The following is a 17,266-nucleotide window of genomic DNA, read 5'->3' on the forward strand; positions in this document are numbered from 1 at the left end:
CCTGGTTCTCAAGGACTGGTTGGTTGTGATAGAAAAACTTTACCCAGCCACTTTAATCATGGAAAATATAGGTTAGTAAATATGGAGATAGCTAAGTCTGTTGTCATAGGTCCATGTGTTTTGTATGTCTTCCTTGTGAAAGGAATTTTTAAATGGTTGAAAATATTCCTTGAGCATTTAAAGTTATTACCATATTCCTGTAACATGCATTTCTTCATTTGAAGATTTTTGAAACTGAGAACAAATAGTGGGTCATGGAAGAGGATTTAGGAAGTCAAGGAGCTCAGAGAAGACCTAAAATATCTGGCAGTTAACATGTAGATATAGAGCAGAGATTCTCAACCAGGGATGATTTTGCCCCCAAGGGACTTTTGGGTACATCTTTGGTGTCACATTTTTGGTGTCACAGTTGGGGGTGTGCTTACTGGCATCTAACAGGTGGAGGTCAGGGTCACTGCTAAACATCCTACAGTGCACAGGACTGCCCCTCATAATAAAGAATTTTCCAACCCAAAATGTCAACAATGCCAAGGTTGAGAAATCCTGATCTAAAGAGGAGAGAACTTTTATTAATTGTCATGTGCTTTTTGCACGTTATCACATTTAATCTTCAAGGTTTAGCCCTGCAAGGTAGGTGCTCTAATTCCTGTTTTACAGATGAACAAATGAAAGCTGCTGTGTAGCAGTTAAGTGACTTACCTAATGTCACTTCACCAGTGAGAGATCATTCTAGGATTTGAACCCAAGTCCTTTTGACTCCAAAATCCATGCTCGTTTGCCTTCACACTTACTACTCAGAGAGTAAGTGATCCGTGCACCAGTAGCCTCGGCATCACCTAGGAACTTGCTAGAAATGCATTCTGGGTCTATTGAATTAGAATTTGCATTTTAATAAAGATGACCAGGTGAGTTGCAGGCACATTAAAGTTTGAGAAGCACTGCCTGGCATCCTGTTGCCTCTGAATGAAATGGTTACATTTATTCTGAAAATACTGTGTCATGGACATGTACAGATTAAAAAGGGAGGAACAACATCAGAGCAGGGCAGAGATTCTTCACCTAGACAGACTTTGGGAGGGATCTGTGATGCCCTAAATTTATATGAAAAAGAGAATGTTTATATGCAGATGTGTGTTTTGGGCGGTAGGAAGTTGGCCTGTGTCTTTGATCAGATTCTCAAAAGGTTTAATGACCCAAAAAAGATTGTGAGTTACTGTTGTAAGGGCCCAATTAATGTGGGAGTGCAAAATGCAGGTGGTGCATTCTCAAATGCTTTCAGGGCCCAGGCAGGCATAGTCCTTCTAATATGATAGGGGGGCAGATGGATCTGTAGTCAACTGAATGGAAGGGCGTTGACCCACCTAGTCATTCACATCCATTGTTGGGGGTGGGGCATGAAATCCCACCTGTGCTGGTCAAACAAAACTCTGCCTACAAGCCAAATTATTTTGGAGTCCTAGAAAAGAATATTGTAACAATCGTTACTCTTTGGGTTGAAAGTGACTCGAACTGGCTCCAACAGACAGAGAATTTTAGTTTATATAACTTTAAAGCCCAGGATTGGGTCTGTGTTCAGCTCAGGCTTCATCCACTGGCTCATATGAGGTTACCAGGCCCTGGTTTCTCACTATGGCTCTGCATGGCTCTGTTGTCCTGATGTTGCCCCAACTCCTTGGCGCCTCCATAATGGAGGGAAGGTGGCTGTAGCAGCTCCAGGTTCAGGTCCAGCAGGAATGGTTCAAAGTCCTAGGATTAAGTCTTTCTGTCTCTGATTAGCCAGACTTGGACTATATGTTTGTATCTGACTCAGTCACTGGTGCCAGGAGAATGTGATGCACTGATTGGCTAAACTTGGGTCATATGCCACGTCTGGAGCTGGAGGGAGTCAGACCCACTACAATAACATGAAGTGAGAGTTGGGACAAGGTGGGACCCCAAATGATAATCTGGGGCTGTTACTGGAATTACGGTAGGGTGAATAGAAGTTCGGCAGCCCCACAATATCCTGAATATTTACTACGAGCTCGGAGTTTTAGAATGTCCAACAACCGAAATGCTCTCAGATCCAAGATTTTTTAGTTCCTAGTTCTGTGACTTTGAGAAAATGATGTAATATTGGTTAAGCCTTGGTTTCTTCTAGTTACTGAGTTAGCATTAACGACCTTGAACTCAAGGTAATGTGTATAATAATGTGTGTAAAATACCTAAAAACAGTGCCTGACACATATTAGGCTAATGAGAATGAATCATAAAAAATGAGTCCTGGGCTTCCCTGGTGGCGCAGTGGTTGGGAGTCTGCCTGCCGATGCAGGGGGCACGGGTTCGTGTCCCGGTCCGGGAGGATCCCACGTGCCACAGAGCGGCTGGGCCCGTGAGCCATGGCCGCTGAGCCTGCGCGTCGGAGCCTGTGCTCCGCAGCGGGAGAGGCCACAACAGTGAGAGGCCCATGTACCGCAAAAAAAAAAAAAAAAAAAAAGAGTCCTGGAAGAATATAGTATATATTTGGCTAAGGCCTGAAGTATGGTTAATAGTGATATTCTTTGACTAGTCTCAATCTGAACTGCATTCATTAATATTTACTAACATGTTCAAGAATCAAGCCTTTCTGTATATTTGGGTTAGAGACAGATTATTTCTCCATAGTATTCTCCTTAGTCTTTGATTTTGGTTATTATTGAAATATTAGCTTGTTTTAGACTTCAGTTTTAAATACGTAATATATGGACTGCATGTCTGCAGTAGAAGGTACAGAATGGATGGATTATTACAAAATCTTCAGAAAAAAGGCTAAATTACTTTTCTTTTGGATCTTCGATACCCTTTAATCACCCAGATAGTTCCAGAATCTCACAGCTTGCGGAGCACAGGCTCCGGATGCGCAGGCTCAGCGGCCGTGGCTCACGGGCCCAGTCGCTCCGCGGCATGTAGGATCCTCCTGGACCGGGGCACGAACCCCTGTCACCTGCATCGGCAGGCAGACTCTCAACCACTGCACCACCAGGGAAGCCCTCAGTTCATACTCTTGACCTTCAGAAGCACTCTGAGGTCCTTGGAGATGCCTGAGACTAGTGGGTGAGGTTCAGGGTGAGCTAAAGAGATCCATTAGACTGTGGGATCATTTCCAATTCTATCTAAGATCTTGAAATTTGAAGCTAACCTTGGCCAAACTTGGTCCTCTAGGTTATTCTGGCCCTAACCTGAGCCACAAGGCATCCCAGTTAACTAAGGGGGTATAAGATAGCTTGAGACCTTACCAGGTTAAACTACCTGATGTTCATTTTCCTGCCTCACTGCATGTAAAGAAAAAAAAAACCCCACCCAAACTCTGGGAGATGTAGGTGTCTCCAGAGACAGGAGGACATTTTGGCAGTCCAGAACACCTTGACTTTAATTAGGCAATGAGTTTAGAAACACAGTGCCTTGAAACTAGAAGGAGTCTCAGAGATCCAGTTGTCTGGCCCTGCCACTTATTTTACCTGGGAATTTAAGGGACTTGCCCAGTGGCAGAGTTGCAGCTGTACCCATGGTTGTCATTGGGCATCTTATCTTAAAAATACACTCCACTCCCCCAACCATTGCCATGGATAGAAACATACACATATGCCACGAGATTGAATTAGGTAACTTCATATTTAGCTAACAGTCTAAAAATACAAGATGATATATGTAGCAAATCCAATTTTTTTTTTTGCCTTGGTCATTCTGAGGTCATGAAATAACTTGGAATCCTACATAGGATTTCATGTACAAATAGCATTAAGATTAAATTGCTTGCCTATAGCTTCCTTTCATTAGAATGTAGAATGGGCTATGAAATTTGGTGCTAACATAGAAAGGAGGTGGTATAGACACAGAAGGGGAGATACTTTCCTTGGTATTCATAATAACCATGTGTAATGGAAAATGCAAAACTATAAATCTAAGGTATTAAAACATATCTTTTTGTGTCTAAAGACTTTAAGCACAACTTTGAACGTTTCTATCATGAAGAGTTCACTGAGAAGTGCAAGGAAGTGTTTGTTATTTCTAAGGAGTCAAACAGAACCTTTGAAATCTTGGAAAGATTTGCCTTAAAGGATGTGGAATTTGATCTTAATAATGCCGCAGCAGGCCCCAGCCTATCTATTCTCAGGTAAGATGTCAAGAAATCCCAAGCAAAGCAGCCTGACTTTAGTGAATATGATCCCCCAAATTTGGAATTTCCTCCCTCACTTCCCCCTTTCTCATCCTTGCCTGCAAGAGAGGCTCCCTAAAAGTCACCCCCAGGTTAGAATCTCCTTATCATTTATCACTCTGCAACTGCCAAGTTACTTCCCTTCAGTCTCCTCAAGAAGATTATAAATGCTGGAGGGCAGAGAGCTTGCCTTCTTTTTTAATCCCATAGATCAAAGTTGGTCTAAGTCGTTCCTGTCAGTGATGGAATGATTTTAAGGAGAAGAAACTGGATTAGGAAATATGAATAATGCATCTGTACAGTATTGTATAATTTACAAAGAGCTTCCACATACATCATCAGCTCATTAATTACATTAAGATATTCAGCCAATACTTGTTAATTGCCGACAATGGGCCATAGCATTATTTGCGTTTGTGAGAATCGAGTTATCTTACCCAAAGTTTGCACTCCTTCACTGTTTTATCCAGTGTCGTCTGCATTAAAACCCCCATATCTTTTCCCACTCCGGGTGCTGACATGCTCTGTTCGCCACCCACAGGCATGAAGAGACTGGGGCGTGAGGAAAGAATTGGGTTTGTCTGTGGTGTCCTTTCCAGTCTCAACCCTAGAAATAGGGAGGTTCTTGGGATCATTTTATTTTCTTCCATCCTCATCCTCCAGTTCTTATTACAGATCTCATTTGTTCTGTGAGAATTTGGGGATTTGAAATAAACTCACAGTGGCTAGGGTGGCTCAAGGTTTGCTCCACCATGTCTGCCACGGTCTCAGCACCCACTATGATGTGCAGAGCTACGAACATTCTTGTGGTTCTGGGAACCCATGCCAAGAGGAAGACAACTGGTTAAAACAACATGGCGCTCAGTCAAGGTTTTTGAAACTACAAGAGTATGAAATATATGTCATCTGTTAAAAATCTTAGGTTTGAATAGGCAAGTCCATAGAGACAGAAAGTAGGTTAGTGGCTGTCAGGGGATGAGAGTAGAGGGGAACCGGGACATGACCCCTAATGGGTCTGGAGTTTCTTTCTGGGGTCCTGAAAGTGGTCTGGAATTAGATAGTGATGATATTTACTATATACTAAGTATACTAAAACCAACTGTATACTTTAAAATGGTGGATTTTTTTGGTATGTGAATTATATCTCAGGTTATAATTTTAAGTATTTCAGAGTGGATGAGACATTTAATAAATTTTATTGCAATTACACAACTCCAGTTGTGCCCAATCAAAACACAGCAATTAAATAAGTCCTTTGAGATTAGCTGTGTGGAAGCAGGGCTTTGCCATTTGGAAACAACACTTTGTATTGTAAGTTCCTGAATAGTGTGTGCAGCTAACAGGAAAGGGTGTTCTTTTGGAGTTTCAAAGCATTTTCTTAATAACCAACCATCTAGAGCAATAGCATTCTCTTTTTTTTCTCTTTTGAAGGGAGCCACAGTTTGCTTTGCAATGTTTTCATTTTCTATTTGTTCTTGAGAAGAAATCATTAAGACCCTAGCTTATTTATGGGGGTATATTATATTTGTATTTTTCCTTCATTGGTTTTTACCTGCTAAGTGCCCAAACATGTTCTAGACACAGGGGATACAGCAATGAGCAAAAGACAAACATCCTTGCCTCCATGGAGCTTGTCTTATGGAGACACGCAACAGACATGATACATATGGAAAATATGTAGTAGGCTAGATGCCTGTAAGTGCTATGGAGCAAGATGAAACCCTGAAAGGGAATAGGCCATCTGGTAGGAGAGAAGGTGGCATTTGGGTAACTGCTAGAAGCAGGTGAGGGAACAGGCTTTGCCAATGTGAGTTGGAAGAGTATTCCAGACAGAGGGAACAGCAAACACAGAGGTCCTGAGGCTGGAGGAACGGCAGGGAGGCCAGACAGCTGGAAGGAAGTCAGAGCTGTAGGGAGGGTGATGGGGTGAGGTTGGAGATGTAAGGGATGAGAGGAGGGTCTTGTCTGTTCTCATGCATCATTGTAAGGACTTAGACTTCTACTTCTTTTGAGCAGGGCAATGACCTATATGACATTTGATAAGTTCACTCTGGTGGCTTGGCTGACGAGAGACTGAAAGAGGGCAAAGGTGAAAGTGGGGCATCAAATCCAATCCAATCCTGCCATTCAAATTTGATGGTGAGATGACTAAAGCAATAAGGCATTGATTCCTAACTCATAGTCATGGAGATGGAATTCTTATGGAGTAACTACTATGTAATGATCCTGCTATAGGTTTTCTATTTCAATAGGTTTTCAGACTGATCCTCTTGCTTTGCTGAACCTGAGTGTCAGGTTTGTTTATTTCATTCACTCAATCAACGATTTATGATCAGGTACTGTGCCAGTCACTAACTATCCAGTAGTGAGTTAGGTAAGCCTGGTAAGTGCCCACGTGGAATTTACATCAATGAAAAATCACTAGACACATATTTATTAAATTACGTGAGGAACAGGGCTGGAGTCTTTATGCAGTGATACTCATGGACCTGGGACTCCTCTGCATTTCCAGAAGCTTTTCACTGAAAAAATTTAAGCAATAGGACAAGCAGGGCCAGCTGGCTCCAGCATCATTTAGCATCACTGCCTCAGCTACGAAGCTGGCTTTTCCCCCGGGGAGGTAGACGTGGGCAGGGGAGTAGGAGCGGCTGCTGAGAGCACAGCTGGGCCTGGGAGGTCACGCGCAGATTCAGCTTCTTTGCAGAGAGCATTTTCCCGTGCCCGCCTCAGCTGTCCACAGGTGCAGCTCCTGCGTGGGCTGTGAGCCTGGGCGCATCCCTAGTGGGGATGCTGAAACGCCCCTGGGTGAAGCTGACATTTCTGCTCCCCACCCACACCCTCGCTGGCCAGGATAAAGGGATCTAGCAGAGGAGAACTGCCTGCCCACCCGTATCCAGCTCTCCCAACCCAAGTGCCCTTGCCTGCCCTGCAGCTGACATCCCCTCTGTGACAGGCTTCACAGAAGGTCAAAGTAGAGCCACCGCTTTTCCTACTTACATGTTTCCTTGCTCTGTTACTCCGGACCCTGGTGGCAGCCCTGACTCACAAGGAGTTCCATTTATTTATTTATCTTTGGCTGTGTTGGGTCTTTGTTGCCGTGCACGGGCTTCCTCTGGTTGCATCGAGCGGGGACTCCTCTTCGTTGCGGTGCGCGGGCTTCTCATTGCGGTGGCTTCTCTCGTTGTGGAGCACAGGCTCTAGGCACGTGGGCTTCAGTAGTTGTGGCATGTGGGCTTCAGTAGTTGCAGCACGTGGGCTCTAGAGTGCGGGCTCAGTAGCTGTGGCACACGGACTTAGTTGCTCCGCGGCATGTGGGATCCTCCCGGACCAGGGCTCGAACCCATGTCCCCTGCATTAGGAGACGGATTCTTAACCACTGCGCCACCAGAGAAGTACCGGAGTTCCATTTATTAAAGGCTTTTCAAGTGCCAGGTGCTGTGGCTAAGGGCTTCATCAGCATCTCTCTCTCGTTTTTTTTATTTTTTATTTTTGGCTGCATTGGGTCTTCGTTGCTGCACGCGGGCTTTCTCTAGTTGTGTTGAGTGGGGACTACTCTTCGTTGCGGTGTGCGGGCTTCTCGTTGTGGTGGCTTCTCTTATTGCGGAGCGCAGGCTCTAGGCGCACGGGCTTCAGTAGTTGTAGCACGTGGGCTCAGTAGTTGTGGCTCACCGGCTCTAGAGCGTAGGCTCAGTAGTTGTGGCACATGGGCTTAGCTACTCCACGGCATGCGGGATCTTCCCGGACCAGGGCTCGAACCCGTGTCCCCTGCATTGGCAGGCAGATTCTTAACCACTGCGCCACCAGGGAAGCCCCCAAGAGGTCTTTCTTGATATAATAGTACAGTTACGCTTCTGTGAAATAGTTACCGTCTCCACTTGTACACAATCGATTAAAGACGCTTGCTACATACAGTGCATAGACAGTTGAATAATTAGACCCAACTCACCTGTGTTTGAAATAAAATAACTTATTTAGTCATTTAAAGTAAAATAACTATACATATGAAAATAAAGATATGTAAATGTTAGGATCTACAAGCCTGTAAAAATAAAATCATTATTCTGCATTATACAAAACAGTGCAAGACAAATTCTAAATAAGCTTTTGGAGCACAAATTATAAATTTTCCATTTTAACTTATCATACAGACATAGCATTTCAAACCATGTTATAGTCTATAGCCAAGTTCTTAATTTTTTTTTTTTTTTTTTTTTTTTGTGGTATGCGGGCCTCTCACTGTTGTGGCCTCTCCCGTTGCAGAGCACAGGCTCCGGACGCGCAGGCCCAGCGGCCATGGCTCACGGGCCCAGCCGCTCCGCGGCATGTGGGATCTTCCCGGACCGGGGCACGAACCCGTGTCCCCTGCATCGGCAGGCAGACTCTCAACCACTGCGCCACCAGGGAAGCCCAAGTTCTTAATTTTTAAGAGGAAAAAATGCTAGTCAGTAAATTTTACTGTATGATTAAGTGTCACATACCATAAAATATTGACATCTCATTTAATGCTCTCAGTAAGCCCTTGACAGCATTATCGTCCCAGATAAAGCGATGGGATGGATGGCTGGGTCACACAGCTACACGTGGGCAGAGCAGGGAGTTCAAACTCCGGTCTTTGTTGTGTTCAAAGCCCCGACTCCTCATTACTGAACTGTCTTGCCCCTTTGAGCCAACAGAGGGACATTTCTCTCTTTTGGATGATTTCCATCGGGGTCCTCTGCCAGCATCGATTATCAGGAGAGTCTGCAGAGGTCATTGATGTGGAACGGGTGGAAATACTAGCAGGAATCCTTGGCAGCCCTTGCCAGACCCTTGTGCACTGGGCTCGGCTGACTTCTCCTGCCTTTTGCTCCAAGGGGATGGTTTCTTTGGAGCAGCCAGTCATGTCCATCCCTCTGAGTCTGCCCACTCAGTTCCCTTCTCCTGGAATGCCCTCCACTTTCCTCAGGTCAGGGAAATCCTTCTCATCTCTTACAGCCCTATTTAAAGGTCACCCTCTCTAGAAGGGGGGCTGATGGGTACCTCTCTCCCTCACCCCTAACTTTGATCAGGTGGCAAGGATAGCCCCAGTCCCAGTGTATTCTAGTTTACATGGATGTCTCCCTGCAAATACTGTCAGCTTGCCTTTCTGGGCCCTCGGGTGACTCACACCTGGTCCTGTCATTCTACGTTTTATTGTCTCCCTCTATAGTCCTGTGCGTTCAGGAACCATGTCTATTTTATTGGCCATTGTCATACTCAGTGCCTGGCACAGACAGAGCCTGACGCATAGAAGGTTCTCAATAAATCCATATTGAATAATGAGAGGCAGTAGGACAACAGTGCCCAAAAAAGAGAAAAAGTTAGTCAATCACTAAGCCACTTTGTTACTAAGTATCATGGAATTGCATCAATTAACTTTTTTTTTTGCCCCATTAATTTAGCTATCCCAACTGGGTGTGTAAACAGTTAAGCTGTTACCATTTAAATTAGGCAACAGGCTGTTGTCATTTAGTAGAGACAGTTTGGTTCTGCCAGAATAAAGAGAAATGTTGAGGATCATTTTCTAATACTAGTGATGCTGACTTACTTTGTCTTCAACATCATTTTGAGGAGAAATCATTCTAACCACCCAAAATGTGATTTTAAAAACACTGAACGTATGTTTTCCCTCGTATACAAGGATAGAAATCCACAAGAATCATCCTTGAATACGTTTTTCTTAAAATTTTTTTTTCTGATTATTATTAGTGATATTACATTTTATGATTGTCAGGCTGTGTAAGTCTTTTGAGGTTCGTTCACCTCCGTTTTGTTATTTAACCTCTACACCAGTTTTGTGACAGACAATCCACACCTCCCACCTGTGACTGCGCAAGAAATGTTGACCCACACAGCTTGTAAACTCAAATGGAGTAGTCTTTACATAATTCCTTGTTGTTTGAAGAAAAGCTATTAGAAGAATAAGTGTTTTAAAGGCTCCTGATCATCTGTGTGTCCAAGTCCCTTCACCTGTAGGCCAAGGTGTCCTCATCTGCGACATGAGGGGTTTAGATGAGACTAGAGGATCTGCAAGAACCCCTTTTGTTCTAAAATTCTGTCATCGAAGGCCTGACATCTCAACATTGCCCATATTTTAAATGCTTTTTAAACTCAAAGGATGAAGCATCAAGATTAATTTTTCTCTTCCCATTCTTGAAAAATATTTTTAATTGTGTGACACAAGCTGAAACTCTGCCTTTTTTGATGACTTCTCCTTTATATCTCACATTCGTATATGACTTTCAAGTCATTGATTTTGTGGTCATTTTCTGATATAAAAATATCTTTAAAAATCAATAATCCACTTATAAAATAAGTCATGGGGATGTCATGTACAGCATGGTGACTATAGTTTCGTTAGCAATACTGTATTGCATTTTTGAAAGTTGCTAAAGAGTAAATCTCGAAAGTTCTCATCACCAGAAAAAACGTTTATAACTCTGTATGGTGACGGATGGTAGCTAGACTTACTGTGGTGATCTTTTCCCAATGAATACAAATATTGAATCATTATGTTGTGCATAATGATACCTCAATTAAGGTATCAGTGCAGGGCTTCCCTGGTGGCGCAGTGGTTGAGAGTCCGCCTGCCGATGCAGGGTACACGGGTTCGTGCCCCGGTCCGGGAAGATCCCACATGCCGCGGAGCGGCTGGGCCCGTGAGCCATGGCCGCTGAGCCTGCGTGTCCAGAGCCTGTGCTCCGCAACGGGAGAGGCCACAGCAGTGAGAGGCCCGCGTACCGCAAAAAAAAAAAAAAAAGTATCAGTGCAACTCTCTACCGTAATACAATGGACAAAGACAGAGAAAGTAATTTATTATAAAATAATATGTATTTCAACATGTTAACGCGCAGACATGATTTCAACAGAAGACACAGTGGAGTAGGCTGGTGCCTGCCTCTGTGTGGGAAATGACCCTGAAAGCAATAGCTATGGTCTAGACTGACGTGGGTGTGCTGGCACAAACATCATAAGCAGTATTCTCTCAGGGTGTGATTTTCTGAAATGGTGAACAAATGTTGGTATCATTTCAGACAAAACAACATATAAGCTTCTATCAGTCTCACATGGTAGTTACGTTCTTAGAAAATTCAGCGTGTTTTAAACCCATGCGAAAAGCACTTTGCATTTATGTGTAAAATAGAGCTGTTTCTAGGTTAGTGATTATAAAGTCCCTCCCCACACACACACCACGTGACTGACAGAATGTTTAAAAGTCAGACCCCGGGACGGAGCTTCATTGTGTGTGACTGGCTGTGTTGTGGGATGTCTAGAATCCCTGAACGCCGCTGGTGAGTACCACCGCTCTAAGTGACTTCCTGGTTTCTGAATGTTCGTGGGATTTCCTACCTCCAGGCCTTCATCTCTGCCTTGTCTTGCTTGAGATACCCTTGCCCTCAACTCTACCTGTGTATTCTCTGAGGCTCATTCCCAATGTCTTCTGCATGAAGATTTTCTTTATTGTGATGGGTCTGCATCAAACTCCAGTAGCCTTCAGACTCATATTCTGCCTTAGACTGTGTCTACCGACCCCATTTCCACTTCCTTTAGCTTTTGACTTTATATTATAGATCATTTTATCTTGTCTGTCTCCTATGCGTCTAGCACAGAACCTTGTACATAATAGGCAACCAATAAATATTTGTTAAACCTAATTACTCTCAATGACTCTAACAGCATCTTCATACATCTGAGAAATTTAATCCATTCCAGCTTCTTTGCATAACTTGATTTTCTAGATCCTAGCATGCCTAAATTTCTTCGAAAAATATTGCTTTTGAAAATTAAAAGCAAGGCGGAAGTTGTATGTAATAAAGTACTCTTAGAATATTAGGTAGTTGATTGTAATTTGGGGTTGCTGCTGCTATGTCACTTAATCACAGTCTGCAAGTTGGTCCTCTCAAATTACTTCCTTTGTTCTTTGCTGCTTCATAACTTAATTCTCCCTGGGAATTTCCAGAATCCAAGCTCTGGAGTCCATTACTATGGGCTGAGAAATTTAGGACTGGTTGTGTTAGGTTTAAAAATGGGCCAGTAAAAAAAAAAAAAAAAAAGGGCCAGGACCCAAGAAGCTAGGTGGTGGGTGGGAGGTGTTGTGTGTGTGCACTGCTGGACCACCCAGGGTGGTGGCCGTGACCCCCTAAGCAGGCACCTGATGTTAAGGATCTGCTGAAGCTTCGCAGGTCACATAGCCTGACTTCTCTTTCTTCCCATCCAACTCTTTGTGATGATCAACATTTGCATTTTGGAAAGTGATAGTAGTGCTTTGGATCATACAGAATATTTTTTTATATAAAATCCTGAAAATACATAGGAGACATCTGGTGGTAAATATCATTACCTGTTTTGGGCTGAATATTTTAAGGCTGCTAATCACACATATCAGTATATGTGTCAGCTGTACAGCTGTGAGTAGCACTCATTGTTCCCAACCCCTTCTGCCTCTTCATCCCATTAACATGTTTTAGCAATGATGGAAACATTTTCAGCTGATTTGAGCACGTTTCTGTGCTGTAGGTACCCAGCTTGAGACTGATATTCTCAACGAAGATGCAGATATCTTGGTCTTTTCACTTCTTGTAGAAGTGTGCATTGCTTCCATCAGTGTAAAGCCATGTATACTTGTACTAGATGGAATCAAAGAATTGGTTGGCATTTATGGGATTTCAGGAGAGAAGGTAATCTCTTTTTAAAATAATACCTATTTTATTACTATTTAATAAAAAGAAAACCCCTTAATTTAGAATGTACATAGCACCATTCCATTGCATTGCCTATCTGTAGTTATAGCCAGCACTGCTGCTAGCTACTGCTGAATATTTTATGGAACAAATACTTATATAACACTTACAGTGGGCCAGCTACCATTCTAGGAACTTTAGAGATATTAACATTTAATTCTCACAACAACCCTGTGATAGAGAGAGTGTGACCATCATCTCTGTTTGCACAGAGGGGACTGGACTTGGAGATATTAGATGACTTGTTGAAGGTCCTAAGATGATGGTGGACTTGGAATTCAGGCATGGGCAGCCTTGTTCTAGAAACTGGCCTTTACTCCTGCATGGTTCTGCCCCTCTATTTTATACTTTGATCAGACATTTATTGGGCCCCTACTATGGTCTTTAGGTTGTATATTTTGATCTGCCTTGTCCATACTGATTTTGCGCCAAATCCCATTGATTGGTTGCTATCTTTAGTTTTTCTTCTGTTTGAAGTGATATTGGATCAATGGAACCTCTAATGCTTCTTAGTATCAGTCATTACTTTGTGAAGCATTTTCTCTAAAACTTCTACATGCCTAATTATGAATTATGTAAGCATGTATGTTTCTCATAGGAAATATGATAAAGAAGAAGAAAATAGAAAATTAAATATACTCACAGCCTCACCACTGTTAAGCCTTCTTTTTCCTGTGGATATCTTCATGTAAATGAAATTACACACCCTATTATGTTGTAATCTATTTTTTTTTTTTTTTTTTGCCATACGCGGGCCTCTCGCTGTTGTGGCCTCTCCCGTTGCGGAGCACAGGCTCCAGACACTCAAGCCCAGCAGCCGTGGCTCATGGGCCCAGCCGCTCCGCGCCATGTGCGATCTTCCCCAACCGGGGCACGACCCCGTGTCCCCTGCATTGGCAGGCGGACTCCCACCCACTGCGCCACCAGGGAAGCCCTATTTTTAGTTTTTCAGGAACCTCCATACTGTTCTCCATAGTGGCTGCACTAATTTACATTCCCACCAACAGCGTAGGAGGGTTCCTTTTTCTCCACCACCTACTCTTAAGTTTAAAATCCATCAGCAAAGTAGTTTTAAAGTCGTGAATTTTCAACTGCCTTTGACTCTTCCTGTCGGGCAAAAGACCTTTCCTGGCTGCCAGGCTTGCTGTCTCCTCATTGCACGTTTATCATGAGCACTGTCTCCTCCAGCCTGTCCTACAAGTCGCTGTGTGCCCGCCCAGACGTGAGGACGGTGGAGCTCATCAGCACAGAAGATGAAGAAGCGAAACTACACATCTTTAGACAGTATCTCCCCCTTCCCAGCAAAGACCCCTTCTGACAGAACAGACACAGCTTGAGGAAGAAACCAAACCTGAGTCCTTTAAAACTCACAGTCCTGGCAAATGAACTGAAAGAATGCAGAATCTACTGAAATGAGTTTCAGTGTCTGAAGGAGTACTTGGGGGTGGTCCCCATTCAGGAGCTCTGGGAATTGATTCTGAAATGCTGGACTGAAGACTATAGTTGGACTTTGAAACAAAAAAAAGGCAAATTCAGACACTGGCTTCAGGAGAAGGTAGGCGTTAGCCAATATTAACAACCTGGTACGATTCCACGGGTAGAAAGATTCCACCCAGGGAGGAGGGTCTAGGGAGAGGATTGTCAGAGAAAGTACAAGATGCCCAGTTAAATTTGAATTTCAGACAACCAATAACCTTTTATTTTATTTATTTTTTGCGGTATGCGGGCCTCTCACTGTTGTGCCCTCTCCCGTTGTGGAGCACAGGCTCCGGACACGCAGGCTCAGCGGCCATGGCTCACGGGCCCAGCCGCTCCGTGGCATGTGGGATCTTCCCGGACCGGGGCACACGAACCTGTGTCTCCTGCATCGGCAGGCGGACTCTCAACCACTGAGTCACGAGGAAAGCCCCCAATAACGTTTCAGTATAAGTGAATCCCAGATATTGCATGGGAAATACTTATACTAAAAATTGTTTGAATTACAGATAAGTAACAAATAATCTTGAGTATAAGTATATGGCCCAATATTCCATGGGATATACTTATGCCGAAAATTGATTTATTGTTTACCTGAAATTTGGATTTAGCTGGAGGCTCTATATTTTTATTTGCTAAACCTGGCAGCCCTATCTAGGGAGGTGTGTGTATTGATTGTAAGGAGAGATGTATTAAGTACAAATTTCAGTCACATTTCTCAGGGGTCTAAGGAATGAGCCTTTATTATTTCTGTACTTCAATTTTATCTCTCTTGAGCCTACAGTCCCACCGATGGCAGAAACTAGGTTAATTCAGGTTAATCTCATCAGTTTAGTTTGTTTCCAGTCAATTCAGGATTTTTTTCCGTCAAGTGAGGCTTTGTGACCTTGCTGTGTCCCTGTTGGGTTGTGCTTAGATCTGAGGGCCTTGGTGCTGAGTGTCCTTGGTTGTCATCTGTTCCTGCCATCTTCCACCAAGGTGGTCGTGGCTCCACATGGTCCACAGACACTGACGTGCCCCCATTTTTGGCATCCTCGGGGATTCCTGTGGTCGCGTCTGTTCTTGGGTTGTTCCATCTGTGCTGCCATCTGCTGCCACGTTCCCTCATCCTCACACGCACCCCTCAGCTCCCTTCTGCACTCTTCTTGAGCCTACAGCCTTGTAGGTACTCAACATTCCCAACAGAGAATGTCACCACTCACTGCACCACTTGGAGGCCCAGGCCCTATACATCTCCCCCATTGTCCCCACAGCCATTTCTCCTCTCTGGTTCTTCCTGGTGGCATTGGGAAATCTGCAAAGCTGCTGCCTTCCAGGTTTCCGATGGGAAGCAGAGCTCAGGTCCTCCCTACTATCGGGTCTCAGAAGCATCCAGAGGCCAGTCTCTCCCTGCTGCAAGCTACCTTGGGTTCAGGGGAGGGCACAGGCCCCTTCTCAGAAACCCACTTACGCAACTTGATTGCTTTCTCTCTCTCTCTCTCTCTCTCTCTCTGTCTCTCTCTGTCTCTGTCTCTGTCTCTTTTTTAACACCTTTCTGAGTTCAGCAAAATCTCTTTTCTTCCTGTGTGGGGAAAATAATCTTTAGATCTTCCTGTAATTGTCTGAGTCTATTTTTTGTGGTTAAAAAAAAAATTATTCCAGGAGTTGGCCAGGAATCTGTCTTTTGATATTCAACAATCAGGCTTTCGAGAGCCCAAGCTTGTTCTCGTGAGCCATTGGCTCTACCATGAGCTTCAGAAGTCTCTTGAAACCTGAGTTTTTCTCCCTTCATTTCTGCTGTAACCACCTTCTTCTGAGTGAATCAGAATGCAGCAGTGATGGGGAGGCAGGGCTGCGGAGAGAGAAGCAGAAGATGTTGGGAACGAAAGACCCGTGCTTTGGTGCTGCGGTATATCGTCCGGTCCCATTGTTTTGCTCTAGAGTTTGCATTTCTGCAAAGAAAGTGAACTTCAAGTTTACTGTGCCCTCCCCCACCTACAAGGAGGTGGAAACAAGGTCTCTGTGCCCAGGGAAGAATCATTCAGGTAGAGCCACCCGCGGCTGTGCCCTTGGCTATCCCCACGTCTCCAGGATTGTGCAGGAAAGCCCGGTCCTCCTCTCCAGGCACTGCTCCTTTTCCGGGTGACTTTCTTCCTCCCATTGCTGCCCACTGACACCCACTCAGGCCCAGGGAGCTCAGCCACAGGTACGGGAAGAGCTTGGTTAAACTGGGGCAAACCTCGCAGGACGCTCGTGCAGTTGGGTCTGAACAGCTGCCTCTGCTGAAAGATCGCAGGTATTGGGGGCTCATTCCCCAGTCCTAGCATAGGAAATCAATTTTGAATGGTAGACCTTGCTGTCATCTCTCTCCGTGTTCTTAAGGACCTCTTTAGAGTTGGTTGATCCAGTGGGAAGTCCAGCTACAGTGGAAAAAATCTGAGAGTCAGGTGAGTAATGAGTGGCCGGCTCATGTGTGTGTGACTGTGTGGCAGGACAGCAACCATACAGAAAACCCTCTCACACCCATACGTGCAAATCTGATGTGGGGAATCTTAGTAAAGACTGCTCAGCAGAAATGCTAAGCGTCATAACTGGCAGGCTTGCCAGTGTGTAACCGTAGCTGACACAGATGGAGTTGTGACAATGTAGGTGATAACTGTCAACTTAAAAATACTGCACAATATGAGAGGTGCGAGTGAAGTTTTATTTGGGGCAAAATGAGGACTACAGCCCAGGAGACAGCATTTCAGATAGCTCTGAGAAACTGCTCTGAAGAGGTGGGGGGAAGGTCAGTATATATGTGATTTTGGTGAAGGGGGAGTACATGTAATCAAGCACACACATATATATATTTTTTAACATCTTTATTGGAGTATAA

General features: G+C 44.2%; 1 protein-coding gene across 1 annotated transcript in view; it reads left to right on the plus strand.

Annotated features, from left to right (window-relative positions):
- The window catches only part of LOC116761134 (putative tetratricopeptide repeat protein 41), an 83,975-nt gene that overhangs the window by 13,562 nt on the left and 53,147 nt on the right, over positions 1–17,266 (plus strand). The window contains 2 exon segments of the mRNA XM_032646919.1: positions 2–71; positions 3,955–4,132. Coding sequence (XP_032502810.1) covers positions 2–71; positions 3,955–4,132 — 248 coding nt within the window.

The sequence above is a fragment of the Phocoena sinus genome, chromosome 10, assembly GCF_008692025.1.
Source record: "Phocoena sinus isolate mPhoSin1 chromosome 10, mPhoSin1.pri, whole genome shotgun sequence".
NCBI lineage: Eukaryota > Metazoa > Chordata > Mammalia > Artiodactyla > Phocoenidae > Phocoena > Phocoena sinus.